The 21,891-nt window shown below is 39.9% G+C and overlaps 1 protein-coding gene across 2 annotated transcripts in view; it reads right to left on the reverse strand.

Annotated features, from left to right (window-relative positions):
- Nucleotides 1-21,891, reverse strand: part of GSK3B (glycogen synthase kinase 3 beta) — a 149,968-nt gene that overhangs the window by 13,982 nt on the left and 114,095 nt on the right. Inside the window, exons 8-10 of one of the 2 annotated variants that reach the window (XM_059466948.1) lie at nt 17,331-17,426; nt 7,087-7,125; nt 4,562-4,748 (exon numbers count right to left, since the gene is read on the reverse strand). In XM_059466948.1, coding sequence (XP_059322931.1) covers nt 4,562-4,748; nt 7,087-7,125; nt 17,331-17,426 — 322 coding nt within the window. The remainder of the gene's footprint in view (nt 1-4,561; nt 4,749-7,086; nt 7,126-17,330; nt 17,427-21,891) is intronic. The other variant, XM_059466949.1, reaches the window with a different exon arrangement.

Raw genomic sequence — 21,891 nt, forward strand, 5'->3', positions numbered from 1 at the left:
CACTTTTGAAAAGTCTCAGATTATTTGGGCTCATTTTTAAGAGGTTATTGCTATTTTTTAATGCTAGCTTTAAACTCAGGGCCTACAGAGAGCAGTAGTCCACTTGATGATCTTTTTTTCTCTGCTGTTATTTAAGTTTCATTACTGCTGGGAGGGCAAGAGGCAGAAGACTCCCCTGATTACAAGCTTCTTATTACTACACATTTTAAGATGGTATTTCAGCACTTATGAATGCAAGCAGGTTGCTACACTACCTTCAACCTATCTACTCTATCTTGTAATACTCCATTCAGGTCTAAGCAGACCTAGCCAGTCCTTTTAGAAAGCCTCAGTAGTCACAGCACTTGTACAAATACAAAATCCTCAACTCATGCGGGAGTAATTCAGAATTCATATATTCATAATGTTACGAAGAATTTGTGAATCTCCATTTTAAATGGAAAAATAAACTGAAGAAACATGAATCCTTACATGTCAAAGTGCAACACCAGTTATAAATCTATACTTCAATACTATCTTGGGTATTAGCTGCTTTGTGCTAGAAAATGTCGCTCCCTTAGTATTTTTTTCTAAATCTGTTATTACTGGGAATCTACTCTTTACATTGCTCTATTGAAAGTTTCTATCACCTCTGCATTATTTTCTGCTCATCACTCAAAACAATATGGGGCTGTGATCCAAACAAAAGGAGAACTAAAACAAGGAAGCCCCATGACACTTGCTACCTTCTGGTGCTGCACGGTGCCTCCAGGTGCAGCTACAGACTGTCAGTGTTGCTGTAGCCCAAGAACCAGGTGATCAGACAGAACACCACCCTTGCAAGGGCACTTTGACCCCCTTCCCATTCCTTCTTCATCTTATGTTGTCATGTTATGTTGTCAGAACACCTCCTTTTGTATTATGGCAATAATAATCGCTTTTTGTTGTGTTTAATGCAAGTGCAACCACTTCTCTGAAGCTACCTTAAGGAACTTTCATGAAGAGTAGAAGACTGATCCTGTTCCCTTCTCAAACCTCACATTATCTTTCTTGATATGAAGTTCCTTCAATTCAGCATACTCTGAATGTCTTGAACTTAAGAGGAGCAGGCCAATTCAGAGGAGATATAAACAAAGTGAACTCTTTTGGTTACAGTTTAATAGCAGCTTTGCTTGAGAACTTGTTTGAATTTTTGCCATAATATATTTTTGCACCTATTCCATGTCTAAGGATGAAACATGGCAGTACTGAGGAGAAAGCTTGACCTGTGATTATCTGCAGTCTACAAAATACTGAGAATCTTTGTCCTTAGTGATTTCCCCCACAGTATTTGGGCAGGGTGTTCAACTGTAGCCTGGTTATGGAAACCAAATATGCAACTCAAGGCTGGGTTAATTACAACCAGTACAGCTGCAAGAAGCTATTGTGGTCAAGGCAATCCAGACAGAAGTTTCCAATATCATGATGTGAACAGAGCAGCTATCACAATTCATTTATGAGACCCAACTCCCATTCACATCACCTGGAAGAATAACTCTGCCTTTCTGCTGATCAAATCATACCATTTACAGCCACTTAAGATCTCCAAGAAGGAGCAAGAATGAAAATGTCCAGTTTTACTAGAAGACCAGATCACCTTTATTCCCCAAACACAAGAAAATGCCTGGTATTGGGAAATAGCACAGTGTTCTTTTTCATTATTATTTTACTTGATATATCAACACTCCAAGAATTCCCTAGAAAAATTATTCTTCTACCATGTTTTTTTTTTTGGTCACAACAACAAACTTTCCATTATATATACACATAAACACATACATATATATCTCTCTAAATAAAAAAAATAAATAAGGGTCACAGGCTAGGGTGCTTAAAAATATAAACAAAAATCCCAAAGCACTCCCCCTTAAATAAAAAAGTAATTTATCTTTGAGAAGCATGATAACCATTCCTAAGTGCTGAATCACTGAAATAATTTTACAGACTTCAGTGGCCAACATGGACATTAACTTTTGGAATGTAGCAAAATTGCTGATATGTTACAAGTAGTTTAGCAAATGGCAGTCATTTCACAGACTATTTGAAAATGTGGCTTCTAAGAGAAAAAATGCTTTTTGTCTTGCAGATCTAAAAGCCTAACTGAATTGCAGCTCTGTGGCTGGTAGAGATACTTCCTTAGCCAAAATAACTTTTCCAAAACCCAATTAGCATATAATGCTAATTTAAACAAATTAAGAGAAACTTACAGGCAAGACATTACAAATGACAATGGTCTCTTCAACAGAGCTAATCTCTAAGATAAACACTCACATGACCCACAACCACAGCTGGCTGCCAAAGACCATGATCTTGATCTTCCATGTATCCTCACTGCTCTTTTTCTAGACTATCTGAGCAGCATCAGTGCTCAGATCAGCAGATTTGATATGAAGTTTAGCTTCTTTTTGAAAATCAGTCCAATGCCTTAATGGTCAGATTTATCTTGTCATTTTTAACAGTTTTGCCTTCAAGCCCTCTGCAGTCACCTCCCACTTCATGGGTTTCAGGCAACTGGATACAGCCAAATCAAACATTCTAGAACTTAATACTGCCTGTTGAAAACAAATGCTATTTAAAACAAAATTGTCTTTCATTACTTTTAAAATTACCACAGATGACTTAACATGACTCATTATCCATGTAACAATCTGTTTCCCAGTTGGGATTTCTGCTCTAGAGCAGCCAAGTTGATGGAACCTTGCACCATCAAGAGATCAGAGAACAAGGACTGAACAGTAGTCACAGAAGGAGCAAAAGCTTCTTGCACATCTTGGGTTCATAGTCAGGACTGCTGTACATTTATCAACTACAAAGTTCTTCTAATCACTGTGCAAAGCAATGTACTGAGGTATTTAAAAATAACTCTGATTTGGGGAGTTTTTTTGAGTTTGACTGGTCACCTGTAACAGAGCTTGTTTGGCAATGCATTAATGATCAGCCTGTGTCCTGCCTTCCCCTTACAGATGGTAAAACCGGCACCTGTAGATGACAGAAATTTGCTTTTTTTATCTTAAGGAAATTGCTCCACAGGAACTGTTTTCTCTTACCATTCCCAGGAGTTGCTTTGTGAGGGAGGGCACATGAGCTCCTTAGGATGGCAAAAGAGGAGCTTTAAACTTGCTTGAGCATTAGGGTAGCTTATCCAGCAGCTTCTACACTATCTGAGGGGATCCAGGGACACACTCCCAATACAGATATCTGTTTTTCCCCTAAGAAAAACTAGTTTGAATTGACTTACTATAGAGCTTTCCAATTCTTTTTAAAAACCTTGGTTTTGTGTAGTAGGTAAGTTCAATCTTTATGCCATCATGAAACAATCAATACTTTCAAAAAGAACAGCAGTAAATCTGTATTTAAGATACTGAGATTGAAAGTATTTTAGCTGCTGAAGATGGCCTTAGAAGGGCAAAACAAAAGGCAATCCATGAGTACAAGGAAGCACTTGTAACATACCTACTAAATTTCTAACAACAGATGTAGAAATCAGTACAGAGGACAGTGACCTGGAAGCACAAGCTATTTACTTGACCACTTTAATGTGTTTATGCTTCATAAATGCCTTTTTTTTTAAAATAAAAGGGCTCCACAAGTGGAAGGAGAGAGCTGTTTCACATTTTGGCAGAAGGGCACAGCATGCACTAAAGAGTTTGAAAAATTATATTGATGCTAAATGGGCCAAAAGGTGTTTTTTAAACTTTCAACAGAAAATGCATACAGAACTATTCTTGCTCAAAGGGTGAGAGTTGGCAGCTAATCACTTAAAGAAAAACAACAGAAAAAGTGCTCCAAAATTAATTACAAGCATATTTGTATGCCATACTTCTCACATGTTCTGTCCTGGCAGGCAAAACTATTCTGGGGGGTATCAGTTTTACATTTCTGACTTCTGTAGAAAAAAATAGATGAATGGTTTTAAAATCCGATACCAGCCTGGCTTCAAATAAGAAAGTTAGTTGTACATTTATTTTTACAGTTTCTAAATGACTGAGTCAGTGTAATGCCAGATGAACTGTACAGCATATAAAATCTGGACAGTAAAGCATCTGTATTTATCTTGCATCCAGAATTAAAATGGGCAGCAACACTACAAACCTCCCTGCCAAACCTAATATGCATGACTACTTGGCTATGGTGTTTCAGGTATGAAGAAGCAGGTCCATCTCCAAATGATATTCTAACCTGCATGCTCCACTGACTGTGATATTGCACACAAAGCCATCAGCCCAGCTGCAGAGTCTGAGCTATTCATATTCATACTCTGCAGACACATGCTATAAGCACGTAATCCTTCCTGATGCAATCCAGTAACAACCACCCTCAGGACCTCAGCAAAACTAAATTGGAAGAACAAAGACTCTGAAAATTCTGTAACTCCAAGACCCTTTCCTCCTCTTTTGAAAAGTACAGCTGGCTATCCAATTACTTAATAAACTTAGTACCACTCAGAGATTTTTACTTCCAAGGGAGTAACATCTGCACTACTACCAACATTTATCCCACCACTTCCTCCTAGAGAAGGGATCCTTCAAGGCTCTCAGGCTACCTTGAGTGGTGAAATTGAAGAGTGCAGGTTTATCTCGCCCGTTGGGTAGCTTGACGTTTGGGTCCCGTAGTTCATCGAAGAACGAGTGCGCGCAGGCCTCCAGGGGAGTCAGGCGGGCCGTGGGGGTGTACTCCAGCAGGCGGCTGCACAGCGCAATCGCTTCGGGCGGAGTGCGGGGCCGGAAGACCTGCGGGGACAGCGAGGAAACAAGCAAGGAGAAACACGTTGTCTGGCTGGGTCTCGTCTCTTTGTTGACCAGAAGCAAGTCAGAGCAATTAAACCTCTCACTGCCCAGCAAGCTGGAACAAACTTGCGGTTTGTGCTAATCAAAGTCCTGCAGTAAGTGTGGGAAAATCCATTCCTGGGGTTGAGAAAGGGTTAATTGCAATGCCTTGCACTAGAGTGAAGGTGCAATGCCAGCAAGAGACTTCATGAGAGCACACTCGGAAAAACAACTTTGAGAATGAAGGGGAAACTCATTCAAAAAATCATGACAAACACACACAGGTGCTACCAGCCATGCATATGGGGTGGAGTGAAGGTGGGGAAGAAGGTTCAAAATGAGCAGGATTCACTGAATGTAAAAATATAATACAGCCTGCTACGGTTTTGGGTTGGGGTTTTTCTGGCTAGTGAAGGAAGTCTTTCTAACATGGACTTTTGCAGGCAGGCAGGTCAGACTGTTGCTATGGAGGCTGCTGTTCAGCTTTGGAGAACAACAAGGAAAGCATGGGTGGGGTGCAGGAAATGTCTAGCTCCAATTTGCAAGTTACTCCTTCTGTGACCTTATTCTGGCAAGCTACTCCGTAAGTTTATAGGGATAATTCCTGCGCATTTGGTATTTATAAGGACAGCTGAAAATTGTGTCAAGAAAACCAACTATTTTAGTCTAACAGATTTTCACTTAGAGTGATTACAAAAAGCAGTTCTACACTGCAGCTTTGTTTTAAGCCTCTAAGAATGGTTCTACCCACTGCTAACCACACTCTCTTATACTCCTTTCTCAATCCATTATAAGCAAAATAGGAGTTAATCATGTACATGACCTGGATGGACTCCTCAAGCAGTTGTCTCTTGCTATGTTGCAGGTAAAAACCAGTCTAGGGTAAAGGGAGTAGGGTGGGCACAAGTGTTAAGTTTTCATGCTATCATTTTTTGGTAAAAATTGAGATAATGCAAAATGCCTTTGCACCAGTGCAGTGTGAACTCAAGCCACACAGCACCAAGGAGAGAAAGAAAAAAAAAATCAGTGCATGACATGCTAGTTAATCACAGATGAAAAACTTCACAGGCACTTCTTCAAGAGCTTTTAAACCAGGCATATATGCTCTCTAGAATGAGAATCAAACACAAAAGCCAAGTTCTGCAGGGACTGAAATTTCCTGCCCCTGGTACCCTGGTAGCCAGCTGGGCCAGCAGCACTGGGTTTGCTGCAGTGTGTGCTGTGCTAACTGAGTGGCAAAGAATCCTGACTAGCGAAGTCAGGAAGCCACGTACAGGAAGACCTGACTTTATTCCTATTACCAGGTTATTGCAAAACAAACTGCAAAAGTTTTCACACGAGGCCTATGATGACAGAAAGAAAGGCTTTAGCTTAACCCTGCTGGCAGAGAGCCTGTACTGACCACTGTGCTACTGAAAAGGCAGCAGAAGCTGCTTTGTGCCCGCTGCCTGCAGAGCTTGTGACCACAGCACACAGAGGATGCAATTATTACTCCCAAGTCACAGCCTGACCAGAACAAAATCCAAGATTGTCTCCAGTTAAAAAAAAAAAAAAAAAAGAGCCTTGTGGCTTCCCCCCACCTCCACACGGTAAGTAGCACAAATGTGTATGTCTTGAGGTAAACCCACAGAAGTGAAGTTGTTCTGTATTTAACGAGAGGTACAATTACTGAGGTCACCCTCATGCACCTTCACAGTAATATTTTAACAAGTTTGATTTATCACAGCTTGAAACTTTAGTACTTCACTCTTAACTGTGTTTTTCTCCTCAGTACAGCTCACATATAAGCCACTATAGAGATTTTAAAAAGAAAACAATTTCATTTCCTTAAGGCAAAGATGACAAGCCTTATACTGAGAAAATTAGTAGGCAGACAGTCACAAATCTGACATATGTAAAAGGAGTACTTGCTTGTCCACACAAACTCTTAATTTTCAAGTCCTTGAAACCCTAACATGTTTCCTAAACCCTGTTATGAACTAGTCAGCCTGCTTTTGGATCTGGAATTAGTCATTTGGGGTAGGCAGTTCCCACAGTCTGCCCTAACTGCTTCAAACCAGGAAGGGGGGAAGAAATATACATTAGGAGGGCTCACATAGCCTTCCCCTGCAACAAGTGGTGACTAACAGGAAGCAAGTTACAGGTGTGTGCCCATCTCATCTCATCTCTATCAGTTTGTGTTACATTTGCCTAGCTGCTGCCTCAGCAATGTAGCTTGAACTCAATTATGCCACTTCTAGCATTTGTCTCCTTTTTTTTCAAGGCTAGGCCTAGTAATTTGAAAAAATATTTAAGTACATACCCGTACTCCTGAGGTGAAATGTCCTGTTCCTGACGAGTCCTAAAGATGATAATGCAGTGAAATAATCCAAACAGGGGGAGTCAATCCAAAAGAGAATAGTCCAGCAAGGAAAAATATAGCCAATATTATAAGAAATCCATGGTGTGGGGGACATAGTAAATGTTTATACAATTAGAAACTTTAAACATCAGTCTCCATAGCAGCAAGTCCAACTTCACCACAGTGTATGCCAAAAAAATCGATTGTGCAATGGTGAGGCATAGTATAGAAACATTTCTATATGAAATTTATGTTCCAATGCCAGTGCATTTACTAAAAAAATAAAAAAAATTGAAATCAAAACTCCAACTTGAACTAAAAGGGTAATTGAAATTGCCATAATAAGGAATTTTCAGTCCTCGGTCCTGGATATAAATGTCCACAGAACCAAGTGGCCAGATTAGTATGTCTCCAAAGATGCACCCCACTTGTAAATCTGTCCCAGACACACAATGTAAACTTTTGGACGGTTTTGGGTTTTTCTCAAAAAACCCCAAATCCCTAGCAATTTGTAATTTCTGCTGAAGACGAGGTAAAAATCTGAGATCTATACTTTAAATTTGGATATTTTTAATTTGTGTGCACTACAAGTACCTCAGGCCGCCGCGGATTATTCTCCATTTTGGATTGACTTCCCCCTCCACTGGATTTTGTTGGCTGGCATTATCTCTTTAGGATTCTTCAGGAACTGCACGTACCACCTCAGGAGTGCGGGTATGGACTAAATTTCTCTCTACTGTGGGTTTATTCCCCCTCATACCCGTTGCACCCGTTACTTAAGAAATTTTTTTCTCCTCAATTTTGTCCCCTCCCGCCTCCCTTTTGAATAACACCCTAAGAAATAAAAGCAAAGCCCTGTATGGTCTTTTAGCTCTTCCCATTCAGCAAAGTTCCCCTGGGAAAGCTGCCCAAATTCACCCACCGAGAACTACACGAGCAGCTGCCGCCCACGGCAATGGCTACGCCAGCACTTCCCTGCCACGGGGCACCGACGCCAAGGCAACGCTGGGCTGATGCTCCATGGTGGGAAGGGGCGGGAGGATGGACAGACAGTGGGACCTGTGAGCCGTGAAGCCCCTTGCACGTACGTCTCAGCAGGAGTTTAAAGTCTCTGTAGTTCTCAGTGAGGGAATCAATTTAGTAAATAATCCGCGGATTATTTTTAGTCTGCGGACTAAAATTTAGTGCACGGACTAAAATCCGGCCCATCGGAGCAAAGTCTGTCTCGGTCTAAAATACATTCGGGTGAAAGCAAAAGAAAAAAAAAAAAAAAAAGAAAAGAAAAAAAAGGAAAGAAAAAAGAGAAAGGAAAAAAAAAGAATAAAAGCTAAGTGCACAAAGTGTTTGGGTAGACTAACATTTAGTATGCAGACTAAATACGGCCGGGCAAAAGGCACAGCAAGTCCACAAACAAAATCAAAACCAAAAATAAAACACTGACAGGAACTTTTAAAGCAATCAAATACTACCCCACCGGCGCAGCAATTCATTTTTCTAAAATGAAACAAGACCTTGTGTAAGGCTATTTGTCCACAGGAGGGACCGAAGGCTCAAGTTTTCATTTTAAAAAATGAACCTGTTTTGGAGATAAACAAATGCAAAAAAAAGGCTTTACATACAATATTCTTCAAGAAAAATTTGCACTTGAATAACTCAAAACCTCTTGTTTCTGCAAAGCAAATGAATTTCAGGCTGAGACCCAGGTTGCTGTTTTTTCTTTGGGTTTTTTTGGATGAGTTACAAAAATCTCTGGATGATCATGTCAAATGGAAATGCTGACTCATCCAAAGCCACAGCTTTTGGTGCTTTTGTTGGTTTTTCCCTCCCCCCTTCAGATGCCAATAAATCTATACCTCACCAAAAAGCTGAGGGACCAGTGTGAGTTGTTTCTTTGTTCAGGCATGCTGGTGATGCTCAAACACCGAGAGACCATACGAGCGAGCCAGCAAGGCCTGACACACTCCTCTCTCCTTCTTAAGCTGAACTGCTATCAATGCAATTTTTTTTTTATGTCACTCCCCCCGTTAATTTTTCTGGAACTATCACCTTCTTCAACATTTCAGCTTAAGTATCTCTAGTTCACTACACAGCCCTCATTCCCAAGAGACTTCAATTCAGATGAAGGCTTTGTGCACTAGCAGAGCAGTCACAGTTTATCTTACTCATTGGAAATAGTTCCTATCAGTGCAGTGGAGTTTACGCCCCTTCTGAATTTTATTTTTCTGCACATATGGAAAGATGAAACAAAAAGGATGGAAAGCACAGAATTCTGCTATTTCACTTCACTCACATCAGCATTCCACTCTCAAATAAAACCACATGGGGCAAGAGCTAAGTATTGTTTTAACAGAATGGTTGCTCTGACTTTCAATTCATTGACATTCCTCAAACAAACTTTCCATGCACAAGCTTTCCAACACGAGCTCCATCGTCTCGGCGTAATTAAGCCCCAAAGCCAAAGCTTCACAATGTGACACCAAGGTGCTCTTCTAGCCAGTGTGTATTAAAAGACATGATTTCATGCCATCAACCACTGTGTGTCTTGCATGCAGATTGTGAATGCTGCCCGCATGCTGTGCTACCTAAGAGAGCAGAGGCTTAGGAAAATGACATCTGTTGCTAACACATCAAGTTTGTGACACCATGGTTAAAAATTTCCTCAGCAGCCTCAGACTCACACACTTTGCCAAGAACCACCCACACCACCGATTCAAGGCTGACAGTCTGTGCACATCCTTTCGGCTTGTAAGCACATTTTTTATTGCACATGAACATTAGGTAAGAGAGAAAGCTCCTCCCTTCAACCAAAAGCTTGTACTGTTTACAAGCCAAGTCATCAATGTAGAACACAACCCTCAAATCAACTTTTAAAAAATGCTATCATACGATACAATTACTGTGAAGCAGCATTTTGATCACCCAAGTTTAACACAATAAGGTTCATGAGAAACACAACACATTCACAAACAAAAGAAGAAGGAAGAGACACACACAAGACAGCAATGTACGCACAGAGCTCTACCTGGCACAAAAAAACCCCAAAAAAACCCCAAGGCAGCACCTGAAGCTCTTGGGATTAGTCTTGTTCCAAATGCCTGAGAATTTCAGCATGGGATTTCTGATATACGCCATTTGGCTATTTTGAAGTGTGTAAAACTCACATGATAAAAAACAGAGGTTAAAAGATGTCCACAAAAGAGGCACTGGTGTTGGGAGATATTTTAAAATATATATAAGCTCCCCAACTTCCTTCTCTGATTAAATCCCTTTTTTTTTTTTTTGAAGCACCTCAGAAATAGTAAATGACTGATTAGTCAAGAATTCCTGTCTGATAGCACTTAGGCAGGGGAAAATGAAGTAAAGACAGAAGGGTTAAGTGGCTAACAAATGAGCCAACACAGAACTGGGAACAGGACCAGGAACCTGTCTTCAAAGCTACTTCTTGTTGAGACCACACACTTTTTACTGGGCTCCTTCCATTGAGGACCCTGTGGAGACAGAACGAGCTCGCGTTTATTACCCAGTGCATGTGCTCTGCTTCTATTGAGCTCCAAAGGAAAGCAACAAAACTAAGAGGAACAAAACAGCTCTCCTTCTCTTGAAAGAGAATCCCCAAAAATGTACCTCAGTGCTCTCACCCTTGCTGGGACAGCTGCTATGAATAGCCTAGACAGATGTGTTGCAGTGGCATGGCTAAACAGCTGGTATATTGCAGAAGACATGTTAAACTCACTATTTGATTTCCGTAGTCACTGATGGAAATCCTTTCTTAATGTTGCATTAGTGCTCACTCATTTACTGTTAAGCAGTATTTTCTTTACTGCATATGAATTGGGCAGAGGCAGGGCAATTTACCACCCAGCAAACCTGGCTTCTTTTCTCAGCCATGTAAAATAGGAGATTTGCACTGTCAAAAATCATTGCTGGTGCAAAAGGAGCTGGCAAATAGGAGCTTGCCAGAAAAACTTTTTTCTTCTTTTAAGTTAGTCTCCAGAAAAGCTGCTTTCACTCTTTGCTTGTAAGTCATTACACATAAAGCAAAAAACAGAGCTGTACTCTTTAGAGGAAGGTCAGGGCACCGTTTCACAACAGGCATAAATCAAGTCCAGTTCATGCTGGAAATGAGAGTTTTGTCCTTTTGGGCATGCAGGTCTGCCCTGGTCCCTTGTCCCAAAATCTGCAGTCTGGGCAGAATGTTCAGTCTGATAAAAGAAATTGATCCAAATCCTGAACACGTTTTTCTCAAGAGGTTTTTACCACCCTGCAAAACATAATGCATTTCAGGAATATGCAGGTGGGAGGTGGAGAACTGACCGCTCCATGATGAACTTAATGCCAATTGTGGAAGTGCAACCAAAGAAACATCTCATCCTCACTGTATCTTTGTTCTTCTACAAAAGAGCAGTCTAAATCTCAGAAAGAAGAATTTGAATTTTCATATTGAATCCAAATCCAAGTCCACTTACAAGATTTCTGACAAAAGAGTTTTCGCTTTCTTTTGTCATCAGTTATAATTAGAAGTGACAAAATGAGCTGTCTGTTTATCCATTTGACTGTTTGGTATTCTTCCTTGAATCTACAGTATGAGCAGTCACTTTGGAAGCATTACAAGCAAAACAATCTGCTTAAAAACTAGACAAGAACAAGGAGAGCAAGAGTAGGACAGGATGAAGACATGAAACCAATTCTGAAGGGTGGAAAAACATGTTCATGAGAGAGACCAGGGTCTACATCCCAGTCCCAGAGTGTAGGGAAGACAACAGGACTGTCTGCTACAAGCACAGAATTATTCAACATTCAAGGTTCCATGAGTAGTATTGGAAAAACACACATAGAGAACACACATGTATACAAGAGGATATCAAGACTAAAATATTAGGCTAGTAATTTACAGTATTAGCAGAAATTACTTCATAATATGGCAGAAATATGAATTCTAAAAGTCACTATCCGAAACTACTCTTTAACGTAACCCAACTGTGGTTCTGCACAACTTCAGCTGCAGCCAGAATTGGCCAATAGTTTTGGAGAAGTGCCAGAAGGGATGAGCTGGAGTCTGAAGTCTCATCTTAGGCACTGTTTTCCTATGCTATAACCATTTGGATTAAATGCACAGACAAAAACAACCCCAAAAAACAAAACCCACCCTGAACAGTACAAACAATGAAAAAGCCCCTAAAACAAAAAGGAAGTGCTTACAAAGTTGGGAGGGATCCTGCCCAAATCTCCCACAAGTTTATTGTGAAGGCAAAGTAATGTAGAGAAAAGTCCTCATGTATTTATCCACAAGAGTGCACAACAGAGGGGCAGAGATGCTCAAAAGTAATCTAAACATGACAGTTTTTCTCTCTGTCTCTTCCCCTGTGAGGCAAATGATTCCTGTCTTTTTCCAACTCAACACTTACTTGGAAATTATTACTCAGACACCAGCTAAGTATAGATTTGGGGATGGTGAATAAAGCCATTCTCTTGACTACACTTGAATTTATCTCACCAAAAGTATACTTTAAAAATGCCTGCATGTTTGAGAAATCATGCAAGTACTTTCAGAACAGGAGAAACAAAGGCAACCAAACCACAGCAGACTGAAGAAATTCACTTTCCATTTTTAAGAGCTGCCTGCAGAAGGAACTGTTTCCATGTCTATACAATGGAGACAAGGCAGAGGTTATGATTAAGTAAAGAAAACTGCCTTTGCTGTTACAACTTGTATTGTTCTGCCATCATGAAACATGGGCATATATATGCATACATATCTTTCATTATCCTGACATTATATTTGCAAACATGTGGCAGTATCCTTGGGTGGAGAAAAGAAAAAATCCAAGAGAGTAATTTTCCCTACACAGAAAGGGCCTGAACTACATAATTCTATTACATTTACTACAATCCTTATTAAGATCCTTTACTGCCTAGATGCAAGAGGAAAGGCAGGTTGCCACAGCTGGACATTTTATATATTTCTGGAAGTTATCACAGCACTGCCTTTGTTTATCATTCCTGCAGGGATCTGAGACCTAAAGGCAGCATCTGAGTAATGCCAGGATAAAGGGCAGCATGGTAAGTAACACCAATCTACCACCAGCTTATGAAGAATGCCTTTAGACATTTTGTTGGCTGTCCCACTGTCCCTGCCCCCTTCCAAAAGGGCCAAAAGATCCACAGAAAACTAATCACCAGAGCTGAATTTCAACAACCCTGTGATTTACAGTCTTGCACGTGATCCTGGATTTCCTCCTTGGCTTTCCAGTCACAGTTATATGGTGTAGATGAAGCTTAGTCAGAAGAACAGAAACAAGTATAAAGATTAGTAGCACAGATCAGACTGCACTTCTGAGAAGAAAGAAGGCTCAAGGGATCGAGGTGGCTCAAAGACACAGAAGCAAAAATATGACCCAGTAAAAACAATAGCAGCAAATCTCCAGAAAGGGTAGTAACTTTTATTTTATGAGCTGACATCATTGGAAAAAATGGACTGGTTTTCCAACCCAAGATATAACTGAAGGCATGACTGTGTGCTTAAAAGCCTACCTATTATTTTCTGACGGTTGTAAGTCAGCCATATTCACACCCCTGCAAAACACTGCTTCTCTTTTAACAGGATGCCCGTAACTTCACAGACCAAAGCAGATAGACTGTAAGTAGGATGCACCTCCATGAATACAAAATAGTCTGTGCAATGTGAAAATAAAGGGAGGTTTGGATGAAAAGAACATTTCAGTTACTAAACACACTGGTATTCTGAAAAGGACCCCCCTGATAAATATAATCCAAAATATATTAGATTCCTCCTGTTGAGGCTGGGCTTGTAGGGATTGGTGACAAAGGAGAAGAAGAGGGAAGCCCTGTTTCTGAAGAATGGTTTGAGAGATTCCTGGAAAGTTCAGATTCTTTTTTCTTTGGCTAGCCAAGGACATGTTGAACTTCCATCATTTGGTGCCTCATGTATGTAAACTGATATAAAAACACACACATGCTTGGCCAACACAAAACTATAGTGGAGACAAGAGAGAGGCCTCTGTAAGTTTTATAAGGGGAGAGTCCAACTCCTAAGATACAAATTTACTTCAATCTCAAATTATCAACAAATTGAACAATCAGTCTGAGAACAGTTTGCACTGCAAACTCATACTATTGGTGAAGCATAGAAAAGTACTTTTTAGAGTGTTAGACTTCTCTCATAATTGAAGAAGGAAGGTATCAATACTGTGTTAGGATAATATCAATCCATTTCTACTAAAAAGCCTAAGATTCATCTATGAAGTTAGGATTCAAACATCTGTAAAACTTGTGCTCAAAATTCCAATTTTAGCCCAAAATGTACTGAATCTGAAAAATAATATTCCTTCATAGATTTGTCTGTCTTCAGAGTTAAACAGTTTCTCTGTCTCTTTAAAAAACCCAGAATATTTTACATTGCACTATAGCACCAGCCACCATTCTTCTTCACAAGTAGGTAACAGCAATTGTAAGCAGATTACACATCATCACAGCAATACTGAGTTATCTGTGCCTCCAAGAAATGCCTGAGAGCAGACCAGAACCAGATACATCCTATTCAAGTCAGCACCACAGAATTTGAGGTGCAACCTACAGATACTACAGCTTCCAAAGAAAATTCTTAATTACCATCTGTGCACACTTTTGCAGACCAAGGAGGTCCCCTGAAAACAAGACCTTATTTTTGTATAGACACTGGAAACAACTAGTTCAGGACTGCATAGAAACATGCACTGGGCACCATGAATGCATGAAAATAACTCCAGGCAGGGCCTACAAACCCAACTTTGACAAATACCTATGTTCTATTACACAGCACAAAACAAGGAGAATGGTCTTGTGTCTAAGAGCTTACAGCAGGGACTGACCATATTCTCAGTAGTTCTCTTTCAAACATGCTGAAAGTAGCTGCCTGGAAGTAATTTCACACATAGAAAAAATCCTTCTGTCTGCTGAGTCCTCTGGTCATAACTACTCAACAAAAATAGCCACCTTCTGCCTATTGTCATCTTCAATATTTCTTCAGCTTAGATGGCAAAGATTTGTGCTTCTGAAGCTGCAAGTTCAAGTCCTGCTGGCAACTAGCTGCAGCAGTCTAGTTACATATACAGTTGTAACAAAAGAACAAAAACAACCAACAACATCATCACTTTCACTTCTTCAGACACTCCTGTTTTTGCAAAGCCAAAGCTCTGAGGAGGTTTCTGTCACTATTCAAGACTAAGATAGAGAAGCTCTGAGAGGATTGGCTATGCCCACTGACATGTTGTCAGACCTTATATCAATACAATTGGGTAGGAAGAACCAATTCTATGTAATACTACTACTTAAATCTATCATGGCTCAACATGCTCAAATCGTTGAAAGAAAAGGAACTTGAGAATACACCGAGAAGATAAGAAGATAAGCATCATTACCAGCATCAAGCTGGGTAATCCATTTTTAAATTTAGCCTTTGTATAATAAGAACAGATCTCACAAATGAAGTCTCATGTAACCCAATTGCAACAAACTGGTTTAAACGCTATTCTACACCCAGCTGACATCAGCAAGGGCTGTGCGCAGAATGATTTGAGAATGAGAAGCTACACTGCAAGCACAACTCTCCAAAACTAATTACGACCTAATGGAGAATGCAAATTTGATCTTCTGGCAAGCTTATCTCACTACTTAATTTCATCTGTGATCCTCTACTACAACAAAAAAAAACCCCATTCTTTATAAATAGAAGGAAGTTCAGTCTTTTTGTGAAGCTTCCATTTGTTAAAAGCTGTGTTCTAAGAGATGATTTATAAGACTGTTCAAGCTAAGATAAGCATTTCAACTAACTATGAAACTCAACTCCACGTCCTACAGTACAGCTCTGCACTTCTCCACTGTACATTAATTTAACCTGTCCTAATCTGAATGCCTTCAATGCAAGAATCCAGATGAGAACCTAATACTCAGTGCTACAAGGTTTTTGGTCTTCTTCATGTGACTTTTGCCAGGATACAATTCACAACTGAAGAAATCATTCCCAGGGACTTCATCTGCTCTAATTTATTCCCTCAGTCACATAAGGTACTAAAAAGCCTTGCTGGATTTACTAACCTCCCATACTATTATACATCACTTAACTAATACACAGAAAGTGACTCTGAGATGGAAACACAAACCATGGATTAGTGGGGAAAAGGTACATAACTCATTGGAGAATCTATCACAAGAACAGTTATGTATAGTACTGCCCTGCCATGTACCTGTCTGATATATGGCCTGCCATCAAGTACCCCTAATTAGTTTATTCAATGTTTCTACTGCCATAGAGTATTTGAAAAGAATCTGCCCTGAACATGTGCTAGCTAGGCATGCAACCCTTCCACACACAGATATTACTTTCTTAGCAGAAGGACACCTGAGTGCTGAGACAGGATGGAAATACACTGTGACTATAACAGATGTTTCTCAAGCAGCCAGAGGAAATGTTAACTACACAGGCTTCAACTGTTTGAGACTCAGTATTAACTTATTCCACACCCAAGAGTTTGACTAAATGATCGTTACTCTGTCTGAAGTCAAATATTCATCATTGCTTGATATGTGGAAGACCAATTAATTATGCAGCAATGTATTTATTTCATTGCTAGCAGTTTCCTCTTTGGTCATGGAGGTCATAGTATTTATTGCCTGTATGTATTGCATTGGTGTCTCCCTATGAAAGCTAGATAACAAGAAATCTTAAGAAGTAACTCCAAGAAAAAACATCTCCACTCAACAGTACACCTACAGAAGTACAAACAGAATATTATCTATGAGAGAAGCATTTAAGAAAGTGACTCTCAGCCCTCATCACGCTATTTAACAGCACTACAAAAGTGCTGGAACATATTGGAACACTTTCCTCATTTCTATGTGACTTTTGCACATTTCAGCTGATACCATAATAGCATGCAGAATATTGGAATCTGCTACTAACACACACACCATGATCAAAAAAACAAAACAAAAAACAACCCACGTACAGGCAACCCCCAGACCAACAGATATTACAATGTACTGCTTCAATATCTCCTTCTCCTCAGCTACATAAAAAGTTTGCAGGTCCCCAGCTTAGTTAAAGGCACCCAGTTTAGACTGAAAGCCACCAAATAACTGAAGAAACTGAACAACTTGAATTTTTACTTTCAGCCCATGTCTTTATTATTCAGATCATATAGACTCACCTTAGTCCATGGATGTGCCTTAATCTGAGGAAATTTGAATTCAGTATAGTTTGGATTCATTTCTCTAATTTGCTCCCTTGTAGGCGTTCCCAGAACCTATACAAGAGAAAAAAAAAAGCAAATTGTTTAGATATGCTTCATAGGGAATTAGGACTGAAGTATAACCTATCAGGCATTGAGACAACTGAAGTCAATCTATGTAACTAGTAAGTTAGAGTGTGGAGAGCAAGACAACAAAACTTTTGCACCCAGGAGAGGTAAGTTCTCTCTCTGGGCACCCTTCTCCAGTCTTTGACCACTGTCCAGAGTAAAAAATGTGTTGCACTCTGTGCTGCTGCCACTTGCCCAGCCAGTGGGCAACACTAAGAAGAGCCTGGTTGTCTCTTCATTTCCTCACACTACAAGGCTTTTACACACACTGACGAGATCCCTCATCCCCAGCCAAGCCTTCCCTGCTTCAGGCTCCAGCTCTTGCAATCTCTCCTCATATGACAGATGCTCCAGTGCCTTAATCACCTTTGTGGCCCTTACTCCAACATCAGTGGTCTCTTGTGGGCAATTCAGTTCATGCTCCAACCTCAGTGTCAAAAATTTGTCCACATCTTATAAGAGTTTTTCACAAAATTAAAGCATCTCTCTCAAACTTAGCAATATTTTGGGGGGGGGGTAGAGAATTAACTCTCATTAGGTTTATATAAAACAGTACTACCAAACACATTCAGGGATTGCAGTTCACTGCATATGGTTCAGGATTAGACAAGCAGCACAGACTGCATTTTACTAGTCACAAACAGCAGTCCTCTGACAAGCTTAAAAGATCAGCCAGTTACTGCTGAGCATGTCCTGCTCTCCCCACAAACAAAACCATGTGGGTTTGGGCGGTGCTTCCTCATCTCAATATTTCCACATGGAGGACAGACTTAGTTTAATTCTAACTTGGAAGTATCTGAAAGGCATACCACCTGTGGTTTACCTTCACCAAGCCGTGTTTCGCATTCCCAGAATCTGCACAATGTTATTTATGGATGCAAATTAGTTTTATGAGAAATAACAAACAATTGCACTTCTCTTTGAAGGGGTGGGTACATTTTGAAAGGATTTCAGAAATGTCTTGAGGGAATAAGCCTGACAATATGGCATTAGTGCTTTCTTTTCAATTAGCACCAAGTGTGAGAGAGCCATTGTCTTCTAGCTATATGTGAAAATTGCAAAGTGTCTGCAAGAAATCCCATTGTTTTCTGCTTCCACCCAGTTCTGGGCACCTCTTTGCTCTGCTGAGAGAAGAGGAGATGGCAGAAAGCAGGAGTGGCTCCCCTGTGCTGGGCTCAGGCTCATCTATATGAAACCTGTAGAGGCACAATTTTGGCCCCATGACAAATCCCTCCACACAGCTTAGCCTAATGTTATCACCTCATCTCATCAGACTGCACTGTCACCATCAGGCAACAAATGATCACATAATGCTGGCACTCTACCTTGCTGCTTGATAAAGAAATATCTGGTATCTGTGTACATTTTCATTCTGTTAGAAGAATGGAAACTACAAAAATGCACTCCAGAAAGTCAGGTAAGGAGGTAAAAGAGCAAGATAACTGCTGTTTGAGTAATGTGTGGAACAGAGAAACTTTCATCAGGTATTATGAACAAAACTTGATATCTCTTTGCTATTTAAAATAAGAGTTGCACAACACAAAAATATACTATCCACAAAGCAACCTTTTAAATAAAGAGCAGCAGCAGAGGAAATAAACTCTGCAACTTGTTCAGATAGTTGCTCCTTGGATAACAAATTTGACTGACAAATTGTATAAAATGAACAATAATGTTTTGTAGATCACATCGCTCATGAGGATTTAAAACCCAGCTAATTCTAAAAGTCAAGGGTTACTCTCAGAAATGTCAGCAGATTTTTTTGGGTGCGTCTGAAAACACTGGTTTGTTTAGGGGGTAAAAAAAGAGAATGTCTACAGATTCCATATATTCTGCTCAAGTTTCAAAGGAAAAAAGAATTTAAAGGAAAATGTGCCCTTTCCCTGCTGGTTTTCTATCTGGCATCCACAAGGGCATCAGCCACCCAGCTGCCAGCCCTGCCAGGATGGTGCTGCTCTCAAAGCTTTCATGACCATCACTCTCAAACCTTTCCCATTCTAAAAGATGAGGGGATTTCCCACCCCTAAATATTATTTTCATCTGATTTTGGGATAAAAGTGATTTTTAGAACCTTGGAGGTTACTTAAATTAACTTTCTGAAAAATGATGGGCACCTTCTATTGCTCTCTCATGTTTTCTAAAAGCTAAGTTTTCATGCCTCCCTAGTATAAAGAATACTTTTTAAAGGCATGTTTACCTTCTTTACCCTTTTTCTCCTCAAAAAATTCCTTCAATAGCTTTTCTAAGAAGCAGCAAGTAGATTTCTTTTAAATTTAGCCCAAATATATCAAACTCGCTTGGTTGCCAAGGCTGCTCAGAACAGGAGCCTACACAGTGAAAGTATATTTAAAGACCACCTATAGCATCAGATAACTCAGATTAGATAAGCAAGGCCAATTTCATGGAAGAACCCACAGACAATGTCTATTCAAGCATTTCACTAAAAGCACAGCTGTAACTCCAGATGATGGTAGAGGGCAACTCCTAAACTCAAGCACAGACATCTAAGCAATAGCACTTCAGGTTTCACAAATGCTTAGAAAAGGTACTGAAGAGGGATCATGGTAGCTAAAAGAAGGGACTGTCTGACCTTTCAGCTACATAGCAAGCAGCCTTTGACACATAAAATAACTGTACAAAAGGAAAAGTGACTACTAGCAGCTACACAGTGTATTTATATTTACTCTGTTCTCTCGAGACTGTAAAAGCAGACTGCGCTTCCAATTTGTACTGATAGTGGATTAAAGGAAAAGAAAACCCAACCACAAAACAACACTCCTCAAAATCCAACCAAAAACTGAAAAGAGAAGTAGTTTGGAAGGAAGAACAGAAGTTTTGAAGATTGTGTCAAATTCAAGTTACAGATTAGAACAGTGGGATAAATAAAGTGATAACCTGTAAAACTGTACCAGTACCTAACTTATCTTGAAGAAGTCCTGCAGTGGATCTCTCCTCACCCCTCAAAATACCAATTCTGTTTGCTACATGATTTGAAACTGTACCTCACTGATTTATACCGAATTTTCAGTATATTAGGCATACTTTCAAGTAACCTTGGTAACAGCAATCACTTAAGCTGCTGCAAAAATTGGTCAAAATTCTTCTTTTGAGAAAGAAGCATGAATTACTGTGCTCATTTTTGGCAGAATTACTTCATGAAACAGCTGGTTGGCGCTCAGATTGAATTTCATGTGTTTTAATTTGTGCCCATTCTTCTTGTCCTGTTATAGGATGCCAAAAAAAAGAGGCTGGCTCCCTCTTTGAACCCTCCCTTCACATACTGTACACTGGTAAAATCCCCACCAATCTTGAAAAGTCAGAGAAATACAGGGTCCAATACTGAATGATTCAGGTCAATGCAGATTGGCACATACTCTTCTAATTCCTGGGGAATCTTATGAAAAGTAATTTTAGCAAGGAAAAAATTGAAGTTTGAGAAAAGTTTTTTTCTCTTTAACACTTGAAAAACAAAAAGAGAATCAAAGTAAGTAGTATAATAATAGAAGTGCAGTTGCCTGATGGAATCAACTATAACTAGAATGAAGAGTCAACTTTCAAATGAATGAAGGGGAGGTCGATGTGAAAATACAAATCATCTTCCTGCACGTCAAGATGCCAGGTCAATTAGTTTTTCTCTTCATTACCAATTGTCATTATCATCATCTCTTAAATGAAAATAAAGAAGCATTATCTTCTAAGATTAACTAAAGAATACACTTGCTGAGAAGTGGACACTGCTTTGATTCTCCGAGGACAAAAATTGAACACAACAGGTTTCACAGCAATTTTTTCCTTGACATCAGTCTGGAATGGATGAAGGTCCCCAAAACATTTTTATTCCACAAACCGGGTTCATGACGGTAGGGTAATGGTATGTATCCCCTGCAGTTAAAGAAAAGCTACAATAAAGAAAGGCTCACAAGAATGTCATCCTTACCAAACAAGAAGGGGGATTTATGAACCTGGAATAAGCCCTGAACTTGAATAAAGATTCTCAGTTTATGTTCTTACAATCAGCTTTTTTAGGAGGAAAAGATGGATTATTCAGCTCCAAAAGACACTTCAGTTACACCTCAGTACCAAGACAGCTGCTGCCCACACCTGCTTCACTATGCAAAACTGCGCTGACTCATTTATGACCAAACCCACACTGTTGCAACAGCAGAGGAAAAGGAAAACTGCAAGAGTTTCAACAAATCCCAGTGGAATAAAGGCCCTTTATGACAACCATTGTTACTGCTGAACATTTGCCAAAATGTAATCAGTTAGAAGCAGAGGGACCTTGGTTAGAACCAAGGGTGCAGAAGCTCCAGGTGGCAGTAACTGAACTAGAGAGGGGAGAATGTGATAATTTAAATCAGAAACCTCTAGAAAGCCATGGTTGCAGTAGTATAGTGGTCTTCCCTGGGAA

The sequence above is a fragment of the Ammospiza nelsoni genome, chromosome 2, assembly GCF_027579445.1.
Source record: "Ammospiza nelsoni isolate bAmmNel1 chromosome 2, bAmmNel1.pri, whole genome shotgun sequence".
NCBI lineage: Eukaryota > Metazoa > Chordata > Aves > Passeriformes > Passerellidae > Ammospiza > Ammospiza nelsoni.